Genomic DNA, 19,310 nt, shown 5'->3' with positions numbered 1-19,310 from the left:
AACCTGGTTTCTGGCGGATGCCACAACGCCATGTGCCTTGGTAGAGGTCAAGACAGTAATTTGAAAAGTGAAAAGTTCAACCATCGTCTTATACAGGCAACATCACACTTGTTCCACTGAAATCAATGGGCTCCTGTTTATTAGGACTCATCAAAACTGCTGTGGGTGTGTCTATGACACGCTGAGTATTTTTACGAGCTTCAAATTGACCTGCAATAATACAGCCCCCAAATACCCCTCTGCCATCTGTCAAGGAAGTGTTTAGAACTAAGGCCTTAATTTTCAAGCAGAGTCCAGTAAGCACCCTAGAAGAACAATCCTTTTTCCTCATATCGCACTGGTTTTGTACCGTCTACTGCCCAAACAGTAAGCGGAGATCTTTACTAGAATAGTTACTGGCCAATAAGTTAAAATACAGGAGAGTTTGGTTAATATAAGAAAAACCTTTATTGGGAGCAGCAGTTCTTGGAGTGTAGTGTGTGGACCTTTGCGGGGAGTCGGGGGTCTCAAGCTTTGTCTGATGCCAAAGATTTTATATCGTGTTATTTGACTTTGTGAAGGGCACAGGTTTTAGTCACCGGCGAGCCAAGGTCTTCAGTTTTACAGACAGAAATGATATTTGAAACCACATTTCAAAATTTAACTGTCAGCGCTAAACCGGCTAAATCTGAAATAATATTATTGTTAGAGAAAATAACTGCCACAAAACATGCTGCACTATTTTTAGAAGCTTTTTTGTTTTGGAATCACATTATTAAAAACACAGATTTCCATACGATAATAAAGGCTCATTCTTTGGATCCTGAACCTCAGGTTTAAAAAGTCTCTCCTCTTCCTAATTTGGCCCCTGAGATAAAAGCTGAACAGAAAGTGTAATCCATTGCGTGTGGCCTGGATGCCAAGGAGAGTGATTCAAGTTCATGTGGAAAGGGGACTTTCCTTTGCTATTTCGGCGAGGATTTTCTTTTCAGTTAAGGAGTAGAAATAACTTATTTAACTTTCTAAAAAGAATGTAGAAAGTAGCGCAAGACTTCAGTCATTTCCATGGTTAAGGTCAACAAGAGGCAAGCAGGTCAGAAGCAAGACTCGGGTTGGGCTCCAGAACTCTCCCTGTTGTCTTTGGTGGGAACCCTTCCTCCTCTCCCCTCTGTTAATCCCTCTGGTGCCCCAGCACCCCCCACCTCCGTCCCCCTCTGTCACTTGTCTGTCTAAACATCACTTCTGTAGGGAGTTGTTCTGTTTTAGCTCTTTGTTTCCTTCCTAAATGTGTGATAATAATTCGATGATTTCTTCTTTCCACCGAGGACGGAAGCTCCGTGATCCTGCTCATGGCCCAGCATGGGTCCAGTACTCAGCAGGTACTGGGTGGATGACTGAGTGTGGGAGACAGTCTGGGGGAAACTACCCCCACAACGGGGTGGTGCAGTGGAGAGAGCCCTGGGATGGGGAAGTGCAGCCCTGGTCTGCTCTCTGCCACCACTTGGATGAATGACCTTCATCACACCTCTTAAATTCTCTGGGGCTCAGTTTCTTCATCGGACGAGGGAAATTTAGTGAGACATTCCCAAGGCAACATCCCGACTTTAGGGTACAAGATTCTCAGTTTATCCAATTATATTTCCTGGGTGCTGATAACCCTTCTTTTTTTCCTACTCATTGAGGATGTGTGTGCCTTTTCATTATTCCTGACGTTTTTCGAAAAGCGCACAGGTAGGTGTATTAACTTGTCTACAGACTTGAATAATTAGAGGGAAAAGTACTAAGTTTTGGGAGATGCTCTGGCAATATTTTGTGCTATTCTGTGCAATGATAACTGTTGCTCAAATAGTTCCGCTGGTTTCCATAGGGAAAACTGGCCATCCGGCTCTCACGCTCATTAGCTATGTGACCCTGGACCAGTTCCTCAACCTTCTTGAGTCTCAGTTTCTTTATCTGTGTAATAGATATGTAATAGGGATAGATCACCAACCTATAGGATCGTGGAAGGATTAAATGAGATGATTTGAAACACAGTAAGTGCTAAGAAAATGCTGGTGAACTCCAAGTATTCATCCCACACTTTACAGTGACTTTCATAGTATGAGGCATCAAATAAGGGAAATTGTTTTTGTCATTAGCTAAAAGGAATGCAGGGTATGGTTACCGAAGTACATTTGCATATGTGGTTGCTGATGCATTTAGTGTAGGGAGCAGTGGCTCATTGCTCAAACAGAAAATGTGTGCTAGATTCTGATGTCCGAGGTCGTCATACTCATGGGATTATAATGTATTTTATTATGGTAGAGCTAACCTGAGGCGTCTGACACTCCTTAGAGGCCTACTCTGTCTATGCTGTAAGGATACAAAGCCGTATAAAACTGCATAAACAAAGGCAACAATCCAGAAGCCTTGGGGGTATTATCCTAACCAACAAAGGGGACAAGACCTCAAAGCAAAGGGAGAAATGAACTGTCTTTTTTCACTACCAAGTTGTTTATTATTAGCAGTTGCATTAGAAAACTTGAGGGCTGTTACTCACCAATCATGAAAATAATTTTACACTTTCTCAAATCTTCCATGAAACCTTTAAAGTAAGAATAATTTAAGTTACTGGCAAGAAAAACTGTTTTAAAACCCTGATAATTACTCATGTTGTACAGAAACCAAAATCTTGTAGTTTTATTTGGGAACAAGCTCAAGTTGAGTAAATGTGATCATAGGTCATAATTAATAGGCACCAATGACCATTTCAGCCTTATTTCCAGACCCAGGTAACATATTTTCATTTTAACACAAATGATCAATTTTAGGTGGTAAAACTGATGAAGCCATTAACCAGCATGGATTACAAAGAAAGATAATTTTAAAAATTATTTAAAAATGTTCTTAAGTATCTTGGTTTTGCATTACTTTACATTTTGTTTTCCCTTAACATTTGGTGATCTCTTACTACAGAGGGGTTAAAGCACAAATGGGGAGTCTGGAAGACAATATTTTAAATACAGTTCCTATTTACAGAAAATAATACTATTTTCCACTTAAGGTAGTGATATAAACGTTCCATCTAAAATAAATGTATATGTAAATAATAACAGGGAGCCAATGTAGAGAAAAATATTAATAATACCTAGTATAGGTTGTATACGTATAGAGATGAAGCAAACATCACAAAGATGGTGAGAGTGAGGACTGGATTTTGGGAACCGCTACTTTATTTTTTTATTTTCTCAAGTTTTTAATTTAAATTCCAGTTAGTTAACATGCAGTGTAATATTCGTTTCAGGTGTAGAATTTAGTGATTCATCACTTACATACAATGTCCCGCGCTCATCATCTAACAAGTGGCCTCCTTAATCCCCATCACCCATTTCACACATCTCTCCCCACCTCCCTTCTGGTAGCCATCAGTTTGTTCTCTATAGTGAAGAGTCTGTTTCTGGGTGTGTCTCTCTTTTTCTATCCCCCCATGTTTGTTTTGTTTCTTAAATTCCACATATGAGTGAAGTCATATGGTATTTGTCTTTCTCTGACTTATTTCATTTAGCATTATACTCTCTAGCTCCATCCATGTCATTGCAAATGGCAAGATTTCATTCTTTTTGATGGCCGAGGAATATTCCAGTGTGTGTGTGTGTGTGTGTGTGTGTGTGTGTGTGTATCTTCCTCAATCCATTCACCAGTCACTGGACATTTGAGTTTTTTTCCATAATTTGGCTATAGTTGATAATGCTGCTATAAACATTGGGGTGCGTGTACCCCTTTGAATTTTTATTTCTGTATCCTTTGGGTGAATATCTAGTAGTGCAATTGCTGGGTCATAGGGTAGCTCTATTTTTAAGTTTCTGACGAACCTCCTTACTATTTTCCAGAGTGGCTGCACCAGTTTGCATTACCACCAGCAGTGTAAGAGGGGGAACTACTATTTCAAAGCGAGGGAATGATTAGGAATTTTTGGCAAAGTGCAAAACCCTCCATTATGGAGCTCTGAAAGATTTCCTATTGTCATGGGTAGTAGGTGGCCATGAAGGATGGGTAGACAATAGCTATACTTTTGGTCTTGTTCTCAACTGATTAGACCTAGGCCAGTGAGTTTCTCTTCTTGGGGTTCAGTTTCTCCATCTGTAAAAGTGTTGGACCCAGTGACCTTATTGTCTCTTTTGATTCAAATACCTGTGATTTTGTGGTTCCTGCAAATGAATGGACCATAGGAGGAAATAGTCCCATTTGTCTCTTGACCAAAATTATGATGCAATTATTGTTGCACGTTTAAGGTATCTTTTTTTTTCTTTTAAGAGAGTGGGGAAGGGCAGAGAGAGAGAGAGGGAGTGAGAGAATCTTAAGCAAGCTCCACTCCCAGTGTGGAGCCCAACAGTGGGCTCCATCTCATGGCCCAGAGATCATGACCTAGGCGGAAATCAAGAGTCCAACATTTAATTGACTGAGCCACCCAGGTGCCCTGCATGTTTAAGATCTCTAAAAACCAAAATTCTAAGAGACCTTGGGTAAGAGGAAGTCTACTTGAGAAGATGACCATGCCCCAAGCTTGTATTGGGAATGACTCTGTGAGCCCAGGGTCTCTGGCCTCAGAAAGTGCCCATGGTTACTGCTTGAGCCTGGAAGCAGGGGATCCTCAAACTAAAATAAAAAAAAGAGGTTAGAGTGAGGGCCTGAGAGGACAGAAGAAACAGCAGTCCTACCCAAGAATGTTTCAGAGAAGAGCAGAAACAAAAATTCCCCCTGGCTTTAAGGCCACAGGGCTTTAGTTGAGGACATTAGGCTACCTATGCAGCTGTGCCAGGGCAGGGTCACAGAGTTTGGGGGCAGGCCACCAGCACAGAAGTAGGTTAGTTCAGGATGCTCTCAAGTTCCTAGAGGGAATCTGCACAAGCCAGTAACCTAGAGGCCATCCTGAGCAAATGGTGAAAAACTGAAGCAGCAGTCTCTAGGAGGCTCAGAAGATGTCCCCAGGTTCAAGTCCATCCTTGGACTGGCTAATTTCTGAAAAGCTCAGTTTAATACCCACAGAGGTGGGGGTAGGGATGGGGGTGGTGGGCTGAGTCCACAAAGAACTTCAGAAGAGTTTTTCTGATGTGCTTAGGCAAAGGCCTGGCAAAGAGTTTCAACCAGGGGAGGTGGATGGGCGTGCAGCGCTGTGAACTGTGGCTAACAAGAACTAACACTTGAAGTCAAGTTTTTAGAGCACCGTACGGGGACCAACAAAATAGACCTGAGACTAGATGCTTCCCGCACCTGGACGGATCTGACTGCAGATGGAGTAACTGAAGATAATTTTGAATGCTGTATTATTCTTGCTAACCCCCATGCTAAGGGACATGTTTCTCAAACTGCAATATACACTGAATGGACAATAATATATTAGGATGTGGGATACCAGGACTTTTCACTTCAAGAAAATATGCATGAAGTTTTAAAGTAAAGATTCTAGAGTTTGAAGGTGTTTGGTGCTTTTGTTAGGCCCCTGGGCCCCTGAGCATTTCCGCCCCTGGGCTGTGGAGCAGCCCCCTTAGTGGTGAGACCCGGGGCCAGAGGGGGGCAGGCTGGATGGAGCCAGCCCTGAGTTCTCAGGCTAGCTGGAGCTCTGGGCTCTTTTCCCGGTTCTGGAAGCAGCTGCTTTTGCTCATCCTATGGGTGTGAGTTGACTAAAATGACAGATGGAAAGCGATTTACCGGGAGAGATAGTATGAGGTTTTTATTTCCCATCTTGGTGACAAAATTGCAGTTTTTACACTTAAAATGAACTGCTAGGACTCTGACTTCCACTTCATGTTTTATGTAGATGGTAAGTACTTTTGAAAGCTAGCTCACTCCTCTGACAGTAATCACACTTGCTTTTCAGTAGAATTGGGATGCCTCATTGATACACACAATGCCACCTTCTTGCCGGGAATCCACTCTTAGCTGAGGGAAAGACCCAATTCCAGAGAGAGAATGGGACATGAAGAATTGGATTGGGAGCAAGAAGGGAAGGAGACAGGGAAGCTACGATCAGAGGAAAGATTTGAATTTGGGGTTTTTGGAAACATCTGGTTTTCAGAATGAGCAATGACATCTTTTGTTCTTTCTAATCAAAGAGATGCTGCAGTCTCTTTATGGAATAGCCCAGAGTGACTGGAAAAATCCTATGTTATCTGGAACTTTCTATTAAAAGCATATACATTGGTGCTTATTACTTGTGGACCAGATGGTCATTTCATGTTCTGTAGACTTCCAGCTTCCTTTTTTGAAGCTGAGCAATGATTTTTTTTTTAAAATTCCCATATACTAGTTTGTTTCCCATATGTCAGTTTCAGGTGTACCATGTAGTGACTCAAGAATTCTATATGGAGCTGAGCAACTTTTAATGTATTTGCAATCTAGGAAAGTGTCTGTGGTTATTATTAGGTACTGTTGTACCTACGACGAAACATTTATAGGGTGTAAGCTAAGGTTATAGAGAGTTTGTAATGACATGGCAACGTGCTTGTGTTACGACACACATAAAGAACGGAGATAATATTTACATATACACACGTACTCTCAACTGTGTAAAAATAGGTATATAGCAAACACATGAAATAAAATACCCTAGAATGTTAACCATGATTATTTAGAGGTCGTAAGGTTTTAGATGGCTCTTATTTCCTACCTCAAAAAAATTTCCACAATGAACACATGTTAATCTTATAACCAGGAAAGAGGGAAACTTTATTAGGCAATCAGTCAATCCCTACCCAGTTGGGACCGGGTTGATTATTTGCACTTGGCTCATGTTTATGTGCTTTTCCCCATGAATCACCATGATGTCATTTGCCGACTGAGATTTTCATATACTGCTATAGCCATTATCATCAGATGGCACTTTATCTATCACCTCAGGCTCATGGATCAGCGTAGGATTAGAGGGCTATTTGGAAAGCCAGATCACTTACGTGTATGTGCTCACAGTCAATACGAACATATTTTCATGAACCATAATTACAGCAACATTTATTACCGAGTGGAAACGTTAGAAGGTACTTTACTTGGGCAATCATGAACCTTATCTCTTTTGGGCCATCTCAAATTCACATAATTTTATCTATTTTCAGTTCTACGTGTAGCTAGTTAAGGCTGGATGTTTTCCTTGTTGCAAGGCTTTTAACATGACAACAGTTACAAAGCAGGATAATTTGGGTGTTTCTTAGGTTGCAGCCCAACAGCACGCAGCAGATTAGGAACTACTATACAGGTAACAGATTTTTGAATTCCGATAAATTTGAAGAATGTTAAAGTTAGCCAGCTGCCTGTCCTGCAGGACTGGTGGGAGTCTTGCTATGCTGTTACGTGTGCCTCTTCCAAAGGGGATTGGGTGTTCAGTGTTCCCCAAACTAATTTTACCAGAACATTCTATTTTCGCTGAGCACATCGAGGGCCATGTTCTCTGGGTAGTCAGGATAGGTATCTCTAAGTAAAGTGTTCCTTTGGTTCTTTGTGTGGACCAAGGGCGGGAAAGACCCAAAGAGCTCCAGTCTGAACCATGTAGCTTGGCTAAGGGAAAAGTGCATGCTGTTGGAAGTTTATCGTCTCTTCAGTTGGTGTTTAATAAAAAAGACATGCTCGAAGGTACTAAAACACAACTTTGGTCTGATCAGTAAAGGAAACTCACCTCCCATGGTGTCCTCTCCAAATACATTTAACTGGTCATCACCCTGTACATAAAAAATCAAAATATTAGATAACAGGACTAACAGGTATTGTGCTAAATTTCTCACCAACGTACATTGACATACCTAACCTGCCAAACAGCCCTCTGAAGGAAGCACTATTACTATCCGCCTTTAAGAGATGAAGAAATTGGGGATCCCTGGGTGGCTCAGTGGTTTCGCGCCTGCCTTTGGCCCAGGGCATGATCCTGGAGTCCCGGGATCTAGTCCCGCGTCAGGCTCCTGGCATGAAGCCTGCTTCTCCCTCTGCCTGTGTCTCTGCCTCTTTCTCTCTCTATTTCTATCATGAATAAATAAATAAAATCTTAAAAAAAAAAGAGATGAAGAAACTGAGAGTTTGAGAAGTTGCCCAAGATCACGTAGCAGTGAGGGACAAAGCTCAGATTCTGCTGTTGTTGCTGTACTGCTTGGTACCATGTTGCACCTCGACTTCCTGGTGCATGACCTCTCTGTGATCAGAAAGGTGGATCTGAAGAAGGCAACACTCTTCCGTACCCAAAGCTCACTGGTGGGTGTAGTCACAGCGGTTTTACCAACAACTCCATGGTTTAAAGCTGGATGTGGCACCCTTTCTGTAGAGGGCCAGATAGGAGTATTTGCAGCATTGGGAGTCCCATGGTTAATCACTGGCCAATCCCGAGAACTAAAGTATGAAACAAAGGAAATCGGAATGACCAGCTTTGGCTGATGCCTGCATTTAAATTCTTTTTATTTTATTTTTTTAATCAAGCAGCTGCTGCATTTTCCTTACAGAAGAACCAGTGGTAGTTGGGGGGAAAAATCTAGGATGAATATTTATAAAAAGACATCTGGTGAGAGTTCTACTTTCTACTTAGGTCTCCATCCATCTCAATTTCCCACTCCCTCATTCCTTATAGGTAACCACTCATAGAAGTTTTCTTCGCATCTTTTCCCAGATACACAAAAAGCAACTTCCAGATACCTCTGGATACATCTGACTATAAATATTTAATCTTGTTACCTCCATTTCATGCACAGAGAGAAGCGCACTTCTATTACATGCGCACGTGTGTTCATAATACTCATAGTGATCTGTAATGATATTGCTCTTCCTCTTGCTTTTTCACTTATCGATGTACCCTGGAGGACTTCCCACGACCCATACAGAATGCAGAATGTTCTCGGTTGTACGGTATTCTATCGCAGGGAAGGTTCCGCAGTTGTTTTTAACTCATCTTTTATTGACAGACCACTGAGTTGTTTCCAATCTTGGATTATTTTGGAAAAAGTAGCAGAGTGATTAAGCTCGGGGAAAGGTCATTTCATACACATACACCTGCAGGATAAATTCCCGGAGAAGGGGCTGTGTCGTGTGGTCTTAGAGGAAATGTATTTATGACTGATAGATTTTGCCCAACTGCTCTCGGTGGAGGTTGTGCCATTTTGTGGGGACAGCCTGTGGCTCACGCTTCACCCCAGCCTCTTGCTTCTGATTTGCTTTGATGTAGGAGTCCGTCAAATGAGGCTGCCTGGCTGCATTAATGCTCCCTTGAGGTGACTGCTGTGAGAGGAGTTAGTTGTTTGAAAACAGAGCCTTGCCATCCCTTTTTAGAACATACGCCTTCAGGGCAACCTTACTGCTTGTCTTCTTAGATTTGCCTGTGTATCCAGAGCTATTCCAGGTGAGAGAAGAGTTTTTAATCGAGTGGCCATTCAGGGACACATTTATATTAATTAACTTCCTTCCATGAATAGGAAAAATGTCAATTATGCCTCAGTGAGCCTACCCTTACTTCTGTTTTTGGCCTAACTGCATTTCGGAGCTGGGAGTTATAGAGATCATCTTATCCAACCCTGCCATCCCCCTCTCCCATTTTACAGATGAGGAAATTGATGGTTACAGAGGTCATTTGAGGGGCCTATGGCCATGTCATCATGTCTTTAGTGAAGTCAGAGTTAGGATGAGAACTGCATCTCCTACCACACAGCATGGCTCCTAGAGCTTTAGTCCCATTCAGCTCAGCGGCCACCACTACCTGGCTGGTGCACCCATCCCTCTGCTGTTGCTAAGGGCTCACGGAAGTCTGGCTCTGCCCTCAAAGTGGGATGACTCTTTGTCAAGTTGTGCCCTAGTATTCCCCTCGAGATTAGCCTGAAGCAAATATCCAGCTGGGATCCCACCCTTGCTCACAAGGACCGCTGTGCCCTACCCTGCATCTCTCCCCCTCTCCGAAGAGCACTCCCTAATTCCCCACTTGCAGAGAGGCCCCCGTTCAGGTTTTGCTTCTAGGGAAGCCCACCTGGGACAGGGATCTTGTGAAGCAGTTATATGTTTGCCTAAGATGCAGCTACATAGAGGCTCAGTAGCCTTTGTGGGAAAAGCACTGTTGGAAGCAGATTCTGCTTGTTGCTTGTCAAAGAGCCACGGAACATATCCAGGTAGCGTTAGGCAGTTCTCTCCCTGGATTTTTAATATTACTGTTGAATTATCAGACTTACACCCGTCTTGCAGGCTAAACTGCATCAGATGCTTTTTTTTTTTTAGTTTGTTTATTTATTTATTTATTCATGAGAGACACACAGAGAGAGAAAGGCAGAGACACAGGGAGACGCAGGCTCCATGGAGAGAGCCTGACGTGGGACTCGATCCCGGGCCTCTAGGATCACACCCTAGGCTGAAAGCAGCGCTGAACCCCTGAGCCACCTGGGCTGCCCCATCAGATACTTCTTATATTTGGCTGTCATGATTTAGGAGACTGATGAAGGGTAATCTGAATTCATAGAACAACACACCGTGTTATAAAGGGGCCTATCTTACCTCTATTTGGCTTCTTGAGTCTGACTTCTTCTTACCCTAGTTCTTATTTATAGCCTACGTCTAGTCTGTTTGTCCAAATGCTTCAAATGAGCCCCAGATTCTTGCTATGAAAACACTGATAGTGAACAGATTTTTGGAGCCGAGTGCAACCAGGAATGGGGCACACTGCATTCACTGGCACGACAGCCCAGGTAAATGGGAGGTTTGACTGGGGGGTGTTATCTTCCAGTGATGTTCCATAAACCTCATGATTCCTCTGTGACTCTTTTTTTTTTTTTAAGAGTTTATTTATTTATTCATGAGAGACAGAAAGAGAGAAACAGAAAGAGTCACAGGCAGAGGGAGAAGCAGGCTCCATACAGGGAGCCCAATGCCGGACTAGATCCCGGGACCCTGGGATCATGACCTGAGCTGAAGGCAGACGCTCAGCCACTTAGCCACCCAGGCGCCCCTCCTATGTGACTCTTTTGCAAATAAACTTCATCTGGCATCTTAAACGTGCACACGCGCGCGCGCACACACACACACACACACAACACCAACCACTAATGAAAGGCAAACCCTTCTGGTTTTGGTGAAAAAGATGCCACACAGACCCTGGAGGCCCTACGTCTTCTCTTTCTTTTCAAAATCCTAGATGTGTTCTGCTTGAAAGGCATTGCTTCAGGATGTCAGTTCTGTAAGAAGCAAAATGCTCTATAAGCTTATTTGAGAAATACCTGTAAGGTGCTTCTCTGCCCGGGCACTGGAGCCGCCTCTTGGGGGAGGCACACCTGGAGACACCCCGTTAACTACCAAGCTCCGGCCCGGGGCCCACGTGCTTCCTTCTGTTACACAAGCCTCTCGCCGTGTGCACTCCGTCTAGGCCGCCTCCTGTCACCTGCGGGTCTGAATGGGGAGGCTGGGCCTTGTGGGTACAAAGGTGACTCTCCCAGTATTACACTAAGTTTTGGGGCGCACAGCGCGGAATGCCAAATCTGAACAAACAGACAGAAATAGTGCTAATCTTGGCACAGATTTTTATGTAAGTGTCAATTATGACTCACACCCGTGGAGCCAAGACGCAGCCTTGCGATGATGCGATTACTGTTGGGGAAGATGGGGAAAGCTGCAGCAGAACCACTCACTCGTGGAAACAAGTTCAGGGGCGTCTGGGGGGCTCCGCGGCTGAGCGTCTGCCTTGGGCTCAGGCCGTGATCCTGGGGTCCCAGGATCGAGTCCCGCATCGGGCTCCCTGCATGGAGCCTGCTTCTCCCTCTGCCTGTGTTTCTGCCCCCCACCCCCTCTCATAAAGAAATAAAATCTAAAAAAAAAGAAGGAAAGAAAAGTTCAGGTCACCACCTCTTCTAGTGCTGTATCTATGATAGCACCTTGCTAACTGAAGGGGAGAAGTCAAGCACCTGTTGGAGGCACACAGCTAGGACCTCTCACAACAGGATCTGTGGCTTTATGGGAAACTGGGTTTGGACTATGGATTTGTTTTGGTCTAGATCTCTCATTCTCCACTCAAGCCCCAAAGCGATTTGCATTCAACTTAATTTCCCTGCGTGGATGTGTAGGTAAGGAGCCGCTTTTGCAAGCCTAAGGTCCTGGGATTATTGGTTGGAAGAGCAGCTAGTTGGTGTGTGTATGTGTTTTCCTTTAGGGTCAGAGCTCCTATTATCACTGCCTCGGGATACGGATGTCTGTCACCCTCAATAGAGCAACACAGCCTCCCAAGTGGGGTCACCTGTCCTAACAAATTACATCCTTCAGTCTGCTTTGATTGCAGCACGCTGCGTGCTCCTGGGTGCAGGACCAGTTCTGGGGGGCATTGTCACAAGCAGATCAGGTCATACGAGGAAGCTGACACTGAAAGAGGGCCTTCCAGCTCTGGAAGGGTTTCTGCAGATACCATCTCGCCGGATCCTTGCTGCGACCCCATGCGTGAGGCATGATGTAACTGAGGTTCTGTGTGCCCTGGATGGGGACGTGCTTGAGCCTCCACTCCTCCCTCAGTGCCCTGACACCAGCCGGGGTTTCCTTATCAGCATCCTCTGCCTGGTGTCGGACAGGAGATCACATAGATATTCTTACAGCCCCTCTTTAGGTAGATAGTGTTGATGTTCAAAAATCCTTTTGGGGGTGCGCCTGGATGGCTCAGTCGGTTAAGCATCTGACTTCGGTTTGGGTCATGGTCTTGGGGTCCTGGGATTGAGCCCCACATGGGGCTCCCCACTCAGCGGGAAGTCTGCTCCAGCCTCTGCCCCTCCCCTGTTCATTCTCTCTTTCTCTTAAATAAATAAACTCTTTAAATAAAAATCCTTGTAGGGATCATGAAATAAAAGCTCTCCAGGGAAGGAAGGAGAACTAGTAGGTCATTTTGGGGTTATCTTCCTAGTTCTCATTTGTATTAAATAGTGTGTGTGTTTGTGTATGTGTGTTTCATGGTATAAAAATGTATATAGCTTCAAATGGGATTATGAGAGAGAGGCTTTATTTAACAACAGAATGTCACAGCTACAATGAATTTCTTGCCCTAAAATTCACAAAAGCTGCAAAGCAAAGACTCTTTTCTTCCTCCAACACTGTGCACAAATATCAACTTCAAGACTCAAAAAAAAAAAAAAAAACAGATTTTGAAGAGATCCTCTAGTTTCCGAAACAAATGCAAGAAGCAGTCTTTTCTAATTTTTTCTTACTTCAACTAGTATTAAGCAGATGACCCAAATTCTGGAAGACTCATGGACCAGGAAACACCAGCAATATTAGGATTTTCCTAGGTTTCTTTTTAAACTGATCTAAGGCCTCAACCACTGATTCCAAGAAGCACCAGCAGGAAGGTGGGGATGGGGTTGAGGCACAAAATGTTCTGCAGTTCGCAGAAGGGGTCATCTTCACTGAGAAGCAGACTCTTAACAGGAAGAAATAATAATTAAAACAAGAACTCAAACAATACCAGGCTATTTCCCCGACTTGCAACCTGGAAATGAAAAATTTTGGAATCTTTCTTGTTAAAAGACAAAAACAAAAACACCTTGTGAGAAAACCATTTTAAGAACGGTTATTGGACTTGCTCCTTGGTAGTATCTGCAGTGTAGATCCTGCTCCTTGGTAGTATCTGCAGTGTAGATCCTGCTCCTTTGTAGTATCTACAGTGTTCTTAATGTTCTTAATGTGTCTCATGGATTCTCGGAAAAACACCAGGAGGTGGGCACGTCTGAAAGCTCCCAGGGTTCAGATGAGGGAATTCAGGCTCAGCGAGCATCTGTGACTGCGAGGGCTGCCCCACGGTGGGGTTTCCTGGTTCCCGAGCCTGTCCTGCTGCCCCCAGGGAGCGTGGTGACCCGGCCGTGCACAAAGTGCAGGAACACTGAGTGACACGACACGGGGGACAGGAGCCCTCGTGGTGGCACCCGAGTAGGAAGGAGGAGGGATTCATCTGCTCAAGGAGGGACTGAAGCTGGATTGTGCTCACCAGGGGATTTGAAAGTGACATTGTCAACTTCCCTGGGCAGCCGTGAGTGACGTTTTCAAAAATCCTTGGCCCGGGAATATTGGCAAATAGACCCATAGCTGCATTTTATCAGCAGGAAGAAGGGAGACTGGTCCTTTAGCAATGTTTGGAGTGTTTACAGTTCTTTTCTAAAGCATGTTTTCATTTAAAGTAATGGGCAATTTGGGAGGAAAAAAAAAAGTATGGGAAGTGGTGTGTAATTTAGTTACACCCAGGAATTTATTTTACGGCGAGTCTCATTTCTCTTTCACCGAAGTATACACAATTAGAGGTCTGCTTGCTGTGGAAGTACTTGTATAATTGAGTAAACAGGGATAAAAAAAATATATATAGGGGATGCTAGGCTAACCTTTTTTCCAGTCTTATTAAATTGCTGGTTCTCTCCATGAACTACTTTAAATAGTGGTTTACAGATCTATTCTCTAGAAGGAATGGTGTTTTTCTTCTTTTGCGTATAAGTTGAAATGTCGGTGTCTCTCATAAAAATTTTAAGGGAAAAGGCTTTCTGACTACTTCCTGTTTTCACCTCACCGCTAGAAGACCATGTAGGGCACACTTGGATCGTGTCTTCACATGCCAAATGGAGCACCTTTGTCAAGCAGGGCTTGGTCAGGAGTTAAGGGAGGAGCAAAGTTCCCATTCTGATTTCCTCTCATTCAAAGTTAATGTTGGCCATAAGTCACATCTGACTTGAGTCTAACCGAGGTGAGTTATTTGGCCTTTACCTCTTTGCTTTCTTATTCTTTATAAAAATGGAGGTAAAATGGCAAAGCTTAGCTTCAGCTGCTGGGAACCCAAAGCACGTTGGCTTGTCTCCAGCCCTCTGTTAGGTGCTTTTGAGAACTCGCCTTATGAGTTACTCTCAGCAAAATGGAAAATCAGGTTAACTATTAGAATTACACCTATTATATATGTGTTCATGTGTTTTCCAGGGAGAAAAGTGTTGTCCAGAGGAGTCATCCTTTGTCCCTCCCACCATCTTTCTTTAAAAAGGAAGACTAGGAGGAGGCAGGTGGGATGAAGTGAGCAAGTGGAGGGTTCAAAGGACTCCTTGACAACTCCTCCCTGATCCCTCTGCCTTCTGAGCTCTTCGCCTATCACTGGAGAACCCCCAATACCTTCTCTGCATTCTTTTTTTTTTTCCTTCTCTGCATTCTGAAGCACTTCTTGATTATCACCATGACAGATGCAACAAACGGCTTCCCAAGGACCACCCCTAAATCTAGAGTCCAGCTCCAACCTTGCCCTACATCTTTCATGTTCTTGATTCCCCAAACTGAATGTCCGTGTCCAACTCCCTGAGGTTCTAGAAGGTACAGACTGGGTGGGGAGTGGAAAAGGGTTAGTTGGTGACTGTGGGACATACAGCAAGGAGGAACGAACGACGACATCCAGGTTGGAGCTGTGAATCAGAGGCAGGTCAAAAAACGTGTTCTTCCCACTAGAAACAATGTGTAGACCTGAGTCGATGGGGAATGAGATCTTGCTGGAACACTGATTTGAGCTGAGTGAAATCCATTTTGGATTTCTGACCTCCAGAACTGTGAGATCATCAATTCGTGGCATTTCTATCCACCATATTTGTGGTCATCTGCTAGAGCAGCAATAGGGAGCTCTATACTATATGCTAGGAATGGTTCTAGATGCTGGGAACGTAACAGTGAGCAAACAGTTTTGACTCACAGAGTGTATGAAGTATTTGAGCATGTGCTAAAACACAAGGTTGTAAATGATTTTTATCATGGAAGCTTTCATTCAGAAAAATCTCATATGGAAGCCCAATATCACCAACAGAGAAGAATGGAGCTCCTGTGGGTGGAGATGGAATAGGTGATTCTAGAACCCTTCCAGGGCCAGCCCCCTGCCCTCCTCCCTAACCCTCATTGGCAGACACTCTTAGGTGCCTACTCAACAGCCCACCTTCCTGCAGGCAGAGTCACCTCCGTCTTGGAGGTGGCTGAAGATGCCAGACCCTTGCTTTTCCACTCTCTGCATTATAGGCATAGGCCTGTGACCAAATCTGGGCTAACAGGATGTGAAAGGCAAGGAAAGGACAGATTTCCTCCCTACTAAAAAGAGAGAGGGACCAACATGGGGATCAGCCTCACTCATTCATTCTATTTTTGTAAACGGTAATGTGAGGACAAGGTGTTTGGAGTGGCCCTTGCCACCTTGAGACTTGAAAGGAGGCAATGCTCACACACCAGGAAGGGCAGATGGGGAAGGGGGAACAGCCTGGCCCCATATGACTACTGCTGGTCCAACCCTGGAATTATCCACCTCTAGGCTGAGGTGAAGGGAGAAAACAACATTCTAAATTGTTTAAACCAGTTTCAGTTAGGTTATTAGCTGGTGCAAGCAACTCACTGAATCCTACTGAACTTACCCACAGTTGCAAAACACTTTCTTGAATAAAAAATGGCTCAAGTATATAGAATTTCATATTTTTTTTAGCTCATACTTGAAGGCACTTACTAGTATTCCAGCAAATGAGTTATTAAAGGTTAAGAGTATTTGGAATCCAAACCTAAAATCAGTGTGTTGTTAGAGCTCTCGGAGGACTAGAGTTGAGTTTTCTAAGAATCTGGCTGCTGTACAAGGGCCCTGGAATGGTGCTCCCACAGAGTGTGGCACGTGCTAAAACTGGCAATCCAAGAGTTTTCAGGAAGGATGCTTTCTTGCTGTTCTTATTTTCATTATAAACTATGATCACTTTATCTTCATTATTACTGATTTAATTTGCTGTGGTTATTTCACTTAATGCTTGCCTGTGTGGTGATACTTATTTGCACTGACGGTCTCTGGGGATAGACTATTAGATGTACAAGTTTGACAGTTCACAGAGGAGCCTCTGGGCCACTCCAGCGTCAGAAGGTAAGTCTCTCCACACCCCACTGAGCTGGTGCAATGAGGGTCGGCGCTGTCCTAGTCATTTTTGGGAGCTGGGGGGGGGGGGGAGCGTTAACAGGTGATGTAAGCAGGCAGCTGAGACCATTTAAAAAAAAGGCATTTCAGATCACTCTAAGCCCTGAAAATATTTCTATCACTTTATTATATTGGCCATCACAATAACAACTACACTTATTGGGTATCATCTCACTTAATTTGTTCACTAGCAGCCTACTGAAGGAGATGCTATCATCCCCATTACACATATTTGAGGCTCTGTGTTAGGGATTATGGAAATCTGCCTGAGTATCGGAGCTAAAGAATGTGTGCGAGCTGGGATTCGAATTCAGGTCTGTTTGATTCCAAAACCTGAGCATCGACTTAAAAAAAAACACAGCTTGAAAATCTGCCATTAAATACGAAAATTCAAAATCATGAGAAGTTACGGGGATTGGATTGTGTTTGTATCCATGAGGTGGTTCTTGCCGCTGCAAACCCAAGAACCATTTTTGAATTACCACATAGGGACTAAGACATTTGTCAAGTAATTATTTTGTGTTGAGAATAATTTTTGCCTATGCGCATTGACCCTACAAAAAGAGTTGAATTAAATTTCCAGTCCTGTGCTTCCGATATGTGTTGCCTTCTTTCTCTTGTATGCAGCTGGTGCTCAAGGGTTGCTGGCAGAGGGAAGGATCATTTGCTGAGCTCCTTCCAAGCACTACAACCACTGCTTTCACAGACATCTCATTATTCTCATGCAAACTCCAGGAGGGAGGTTTTATAGTCGCCCGCTTATAAGAATATGAAGAGCTCTGAATGTTTTATAGTTTTATGGGGGGAGGCATACTGGTGGTTAGAAAAAAAAGGCTTGATGTTTGTCCTTTTCTGCACTATTGTCTCAAATAGTCTGTAAGAGATTAATGGCGGCTCTGGCCTGAAATTTTCACTCTTTGCATTCCTGCCTCTTGCAAGGTCACTTTGTAGATGTCTTCATCAAGAGGTGGCTTTTCTCCCACCTTTGAAGCTGGGTCAGTTTCATGGCTTGCTTTAGCCATGGGAAGGAGGAAGAGGAAACGGGATGTCAGCTCTCAGGCTATGCTTCAAGGAGCTCGCACGCTGCCATGGCCTCCCTTGGTCCCCTGCTACTGCCATGAGGACAAACCCAGGCCAGCCGCTTAAGGATGAGACACCATGTGGAGCAGAGTTCCACTCATCCCTGCAAGGCCTTCCTACACTGACCAGGCTCTGGCCAACCCAGCAGCTGAGTCAGACCCAGGCAGAGTTGGGCCAAAGAAACAGAACCAGAAAGATCTACCTCTATCTACATATCTCTATCTCTAGGAGAGATTCATTGCAAGGAATTGGCTTACGCAAGCGTGGGGGCTGGTTGGGCAAGTCCGAAATCCATAAGGTAGACCAGCAGGCTAGAAACCCTAGGACCGGAGGTAACACGGCAGACCACAGGCAGGATTTCTTCTTCCTCAGGGAAACCTCAGTTTTGCTCCCCAGGCCCTTGAGCTGATTGGATGAGTCCCTCCGTGTTATCCAGGATTATCTCACTGTTGGTGGGAATGTAAACTGGTGCAACCACTATAGAAAAAGCGGTGTAGAGGTTCTTCAAAAAAATTAAAAATAGAACTCTTCTATGGCCTAGCGATTCCACCTTAGGGGTACTCCTGCAGAGCAAAAGAAACTACCGTCTCACGAAGATACCCGCACTCCCACATTCACTGCAGGATGTTCACGATAGCCCAGGTGTGGAGAGACCTAAGTGTCCACTGACAGATGAATGGATAAAGAAAATGTCACACACAGGCACACTGGAATATTATCTCACCATAAGAAAGGGAAACCCTGGGACGCCTGGGTGGCTCAGTGGGGTTAAGCGTCTGCCTTCAGCTCAGGTCCTGGGATCGATCGAGTCCCACATCAGGCTCCCTGCATGGAGCCTGCTTCTCCCTCCTCCTGTGTCTCTGCCTCTCTGTGTGTGTCTCTCGTGAATAAATAAATAAAATCTTAAGAAAAGGGGGGGAAATCCTGCTATTTGCAATAACATGGGTGGATCTTCAGGGCTTTACGCTAAGCGAAATAAATCAGACGGAGAAACATAAATACTATATGACATCACTTATATGTGGAATCTTAAATTTAAAAAAATCTAAACGCATAGATACAGAGAGCAGATTGGTGGTTGACAGAGACAGGCGGTGGGGGCCAGGCACAGGGGGTGAAGGCAGCCAAAGGTACACACTTCCAGTTCTAAGATAAATAAGTCCTAGGGACGTGATGTAGGGCATGGTAACTATAGTCAACAATACTCAATTTTACCAGAGGCTGAGAGAGAAAATCTTAAAAGTTATCAGGCACATGTAGTATCTGTAACTGTGTGGGGATAGATGTCAGCTAGACTTACTGTGGTGATCATTCTGCAATATATACACATATCGAACTGTTATTTTGT

At 44.1% G+C, this 19,310-nt stretch overlaps 1 protein-coding gene across 2 annotated transcripts in view; it reads right to left on the bottom strand.

Moving 5' to 3' along the window:
- Window positions 1-19,310, bottom strand: part of AK5 (adenylate kinase 5) — a 234,703-nt gene that overhangs the window by 52,535 nt on the left and 162,858 nt on the right. For both annotated transcript variants that reach the window (XM_055340988.1, XM_055340989.1), the window contains exons 9-10: window positions 7,625-7,667; window positions 2,519-2,563 (exon numbers count right to left, since the gene is read on the bottom strand). In XM_055340988.1, coding sequence (XP_055196963.1) covers window positions 2,519-2,563; window positions 7,625-7,667 — 88 coding nt within the window. The remainder of the gene's footprint in view (window positions 1-2,518; window positions 2,564-7,624; window positions 7,668-19,310) is intronic.

The sequence above is a fragment of the Nyctereutes procyonoides genome, unplaced genomic scaffold (genome assembly GCF_905146905.1).
Source record: "Nyctereutes procyonoides isolate TBG_1078 unplaced genomic scaffold, NYPRO_anot_genome, whole genome shotgun sequence".
In the NCBI taxonomy this organism is placed as follows: Eukaryota; Metazoa; Chordata; class Mammalia; order Carnivora; family Canidae; genus Nyctereutes; species Nyctereutes procyonoides.
The sequence above is the reverse complement of the archived record's forward strand: the minus strand, read 5'-3'. Positions and strand labels throughout refer to the sequence as shown.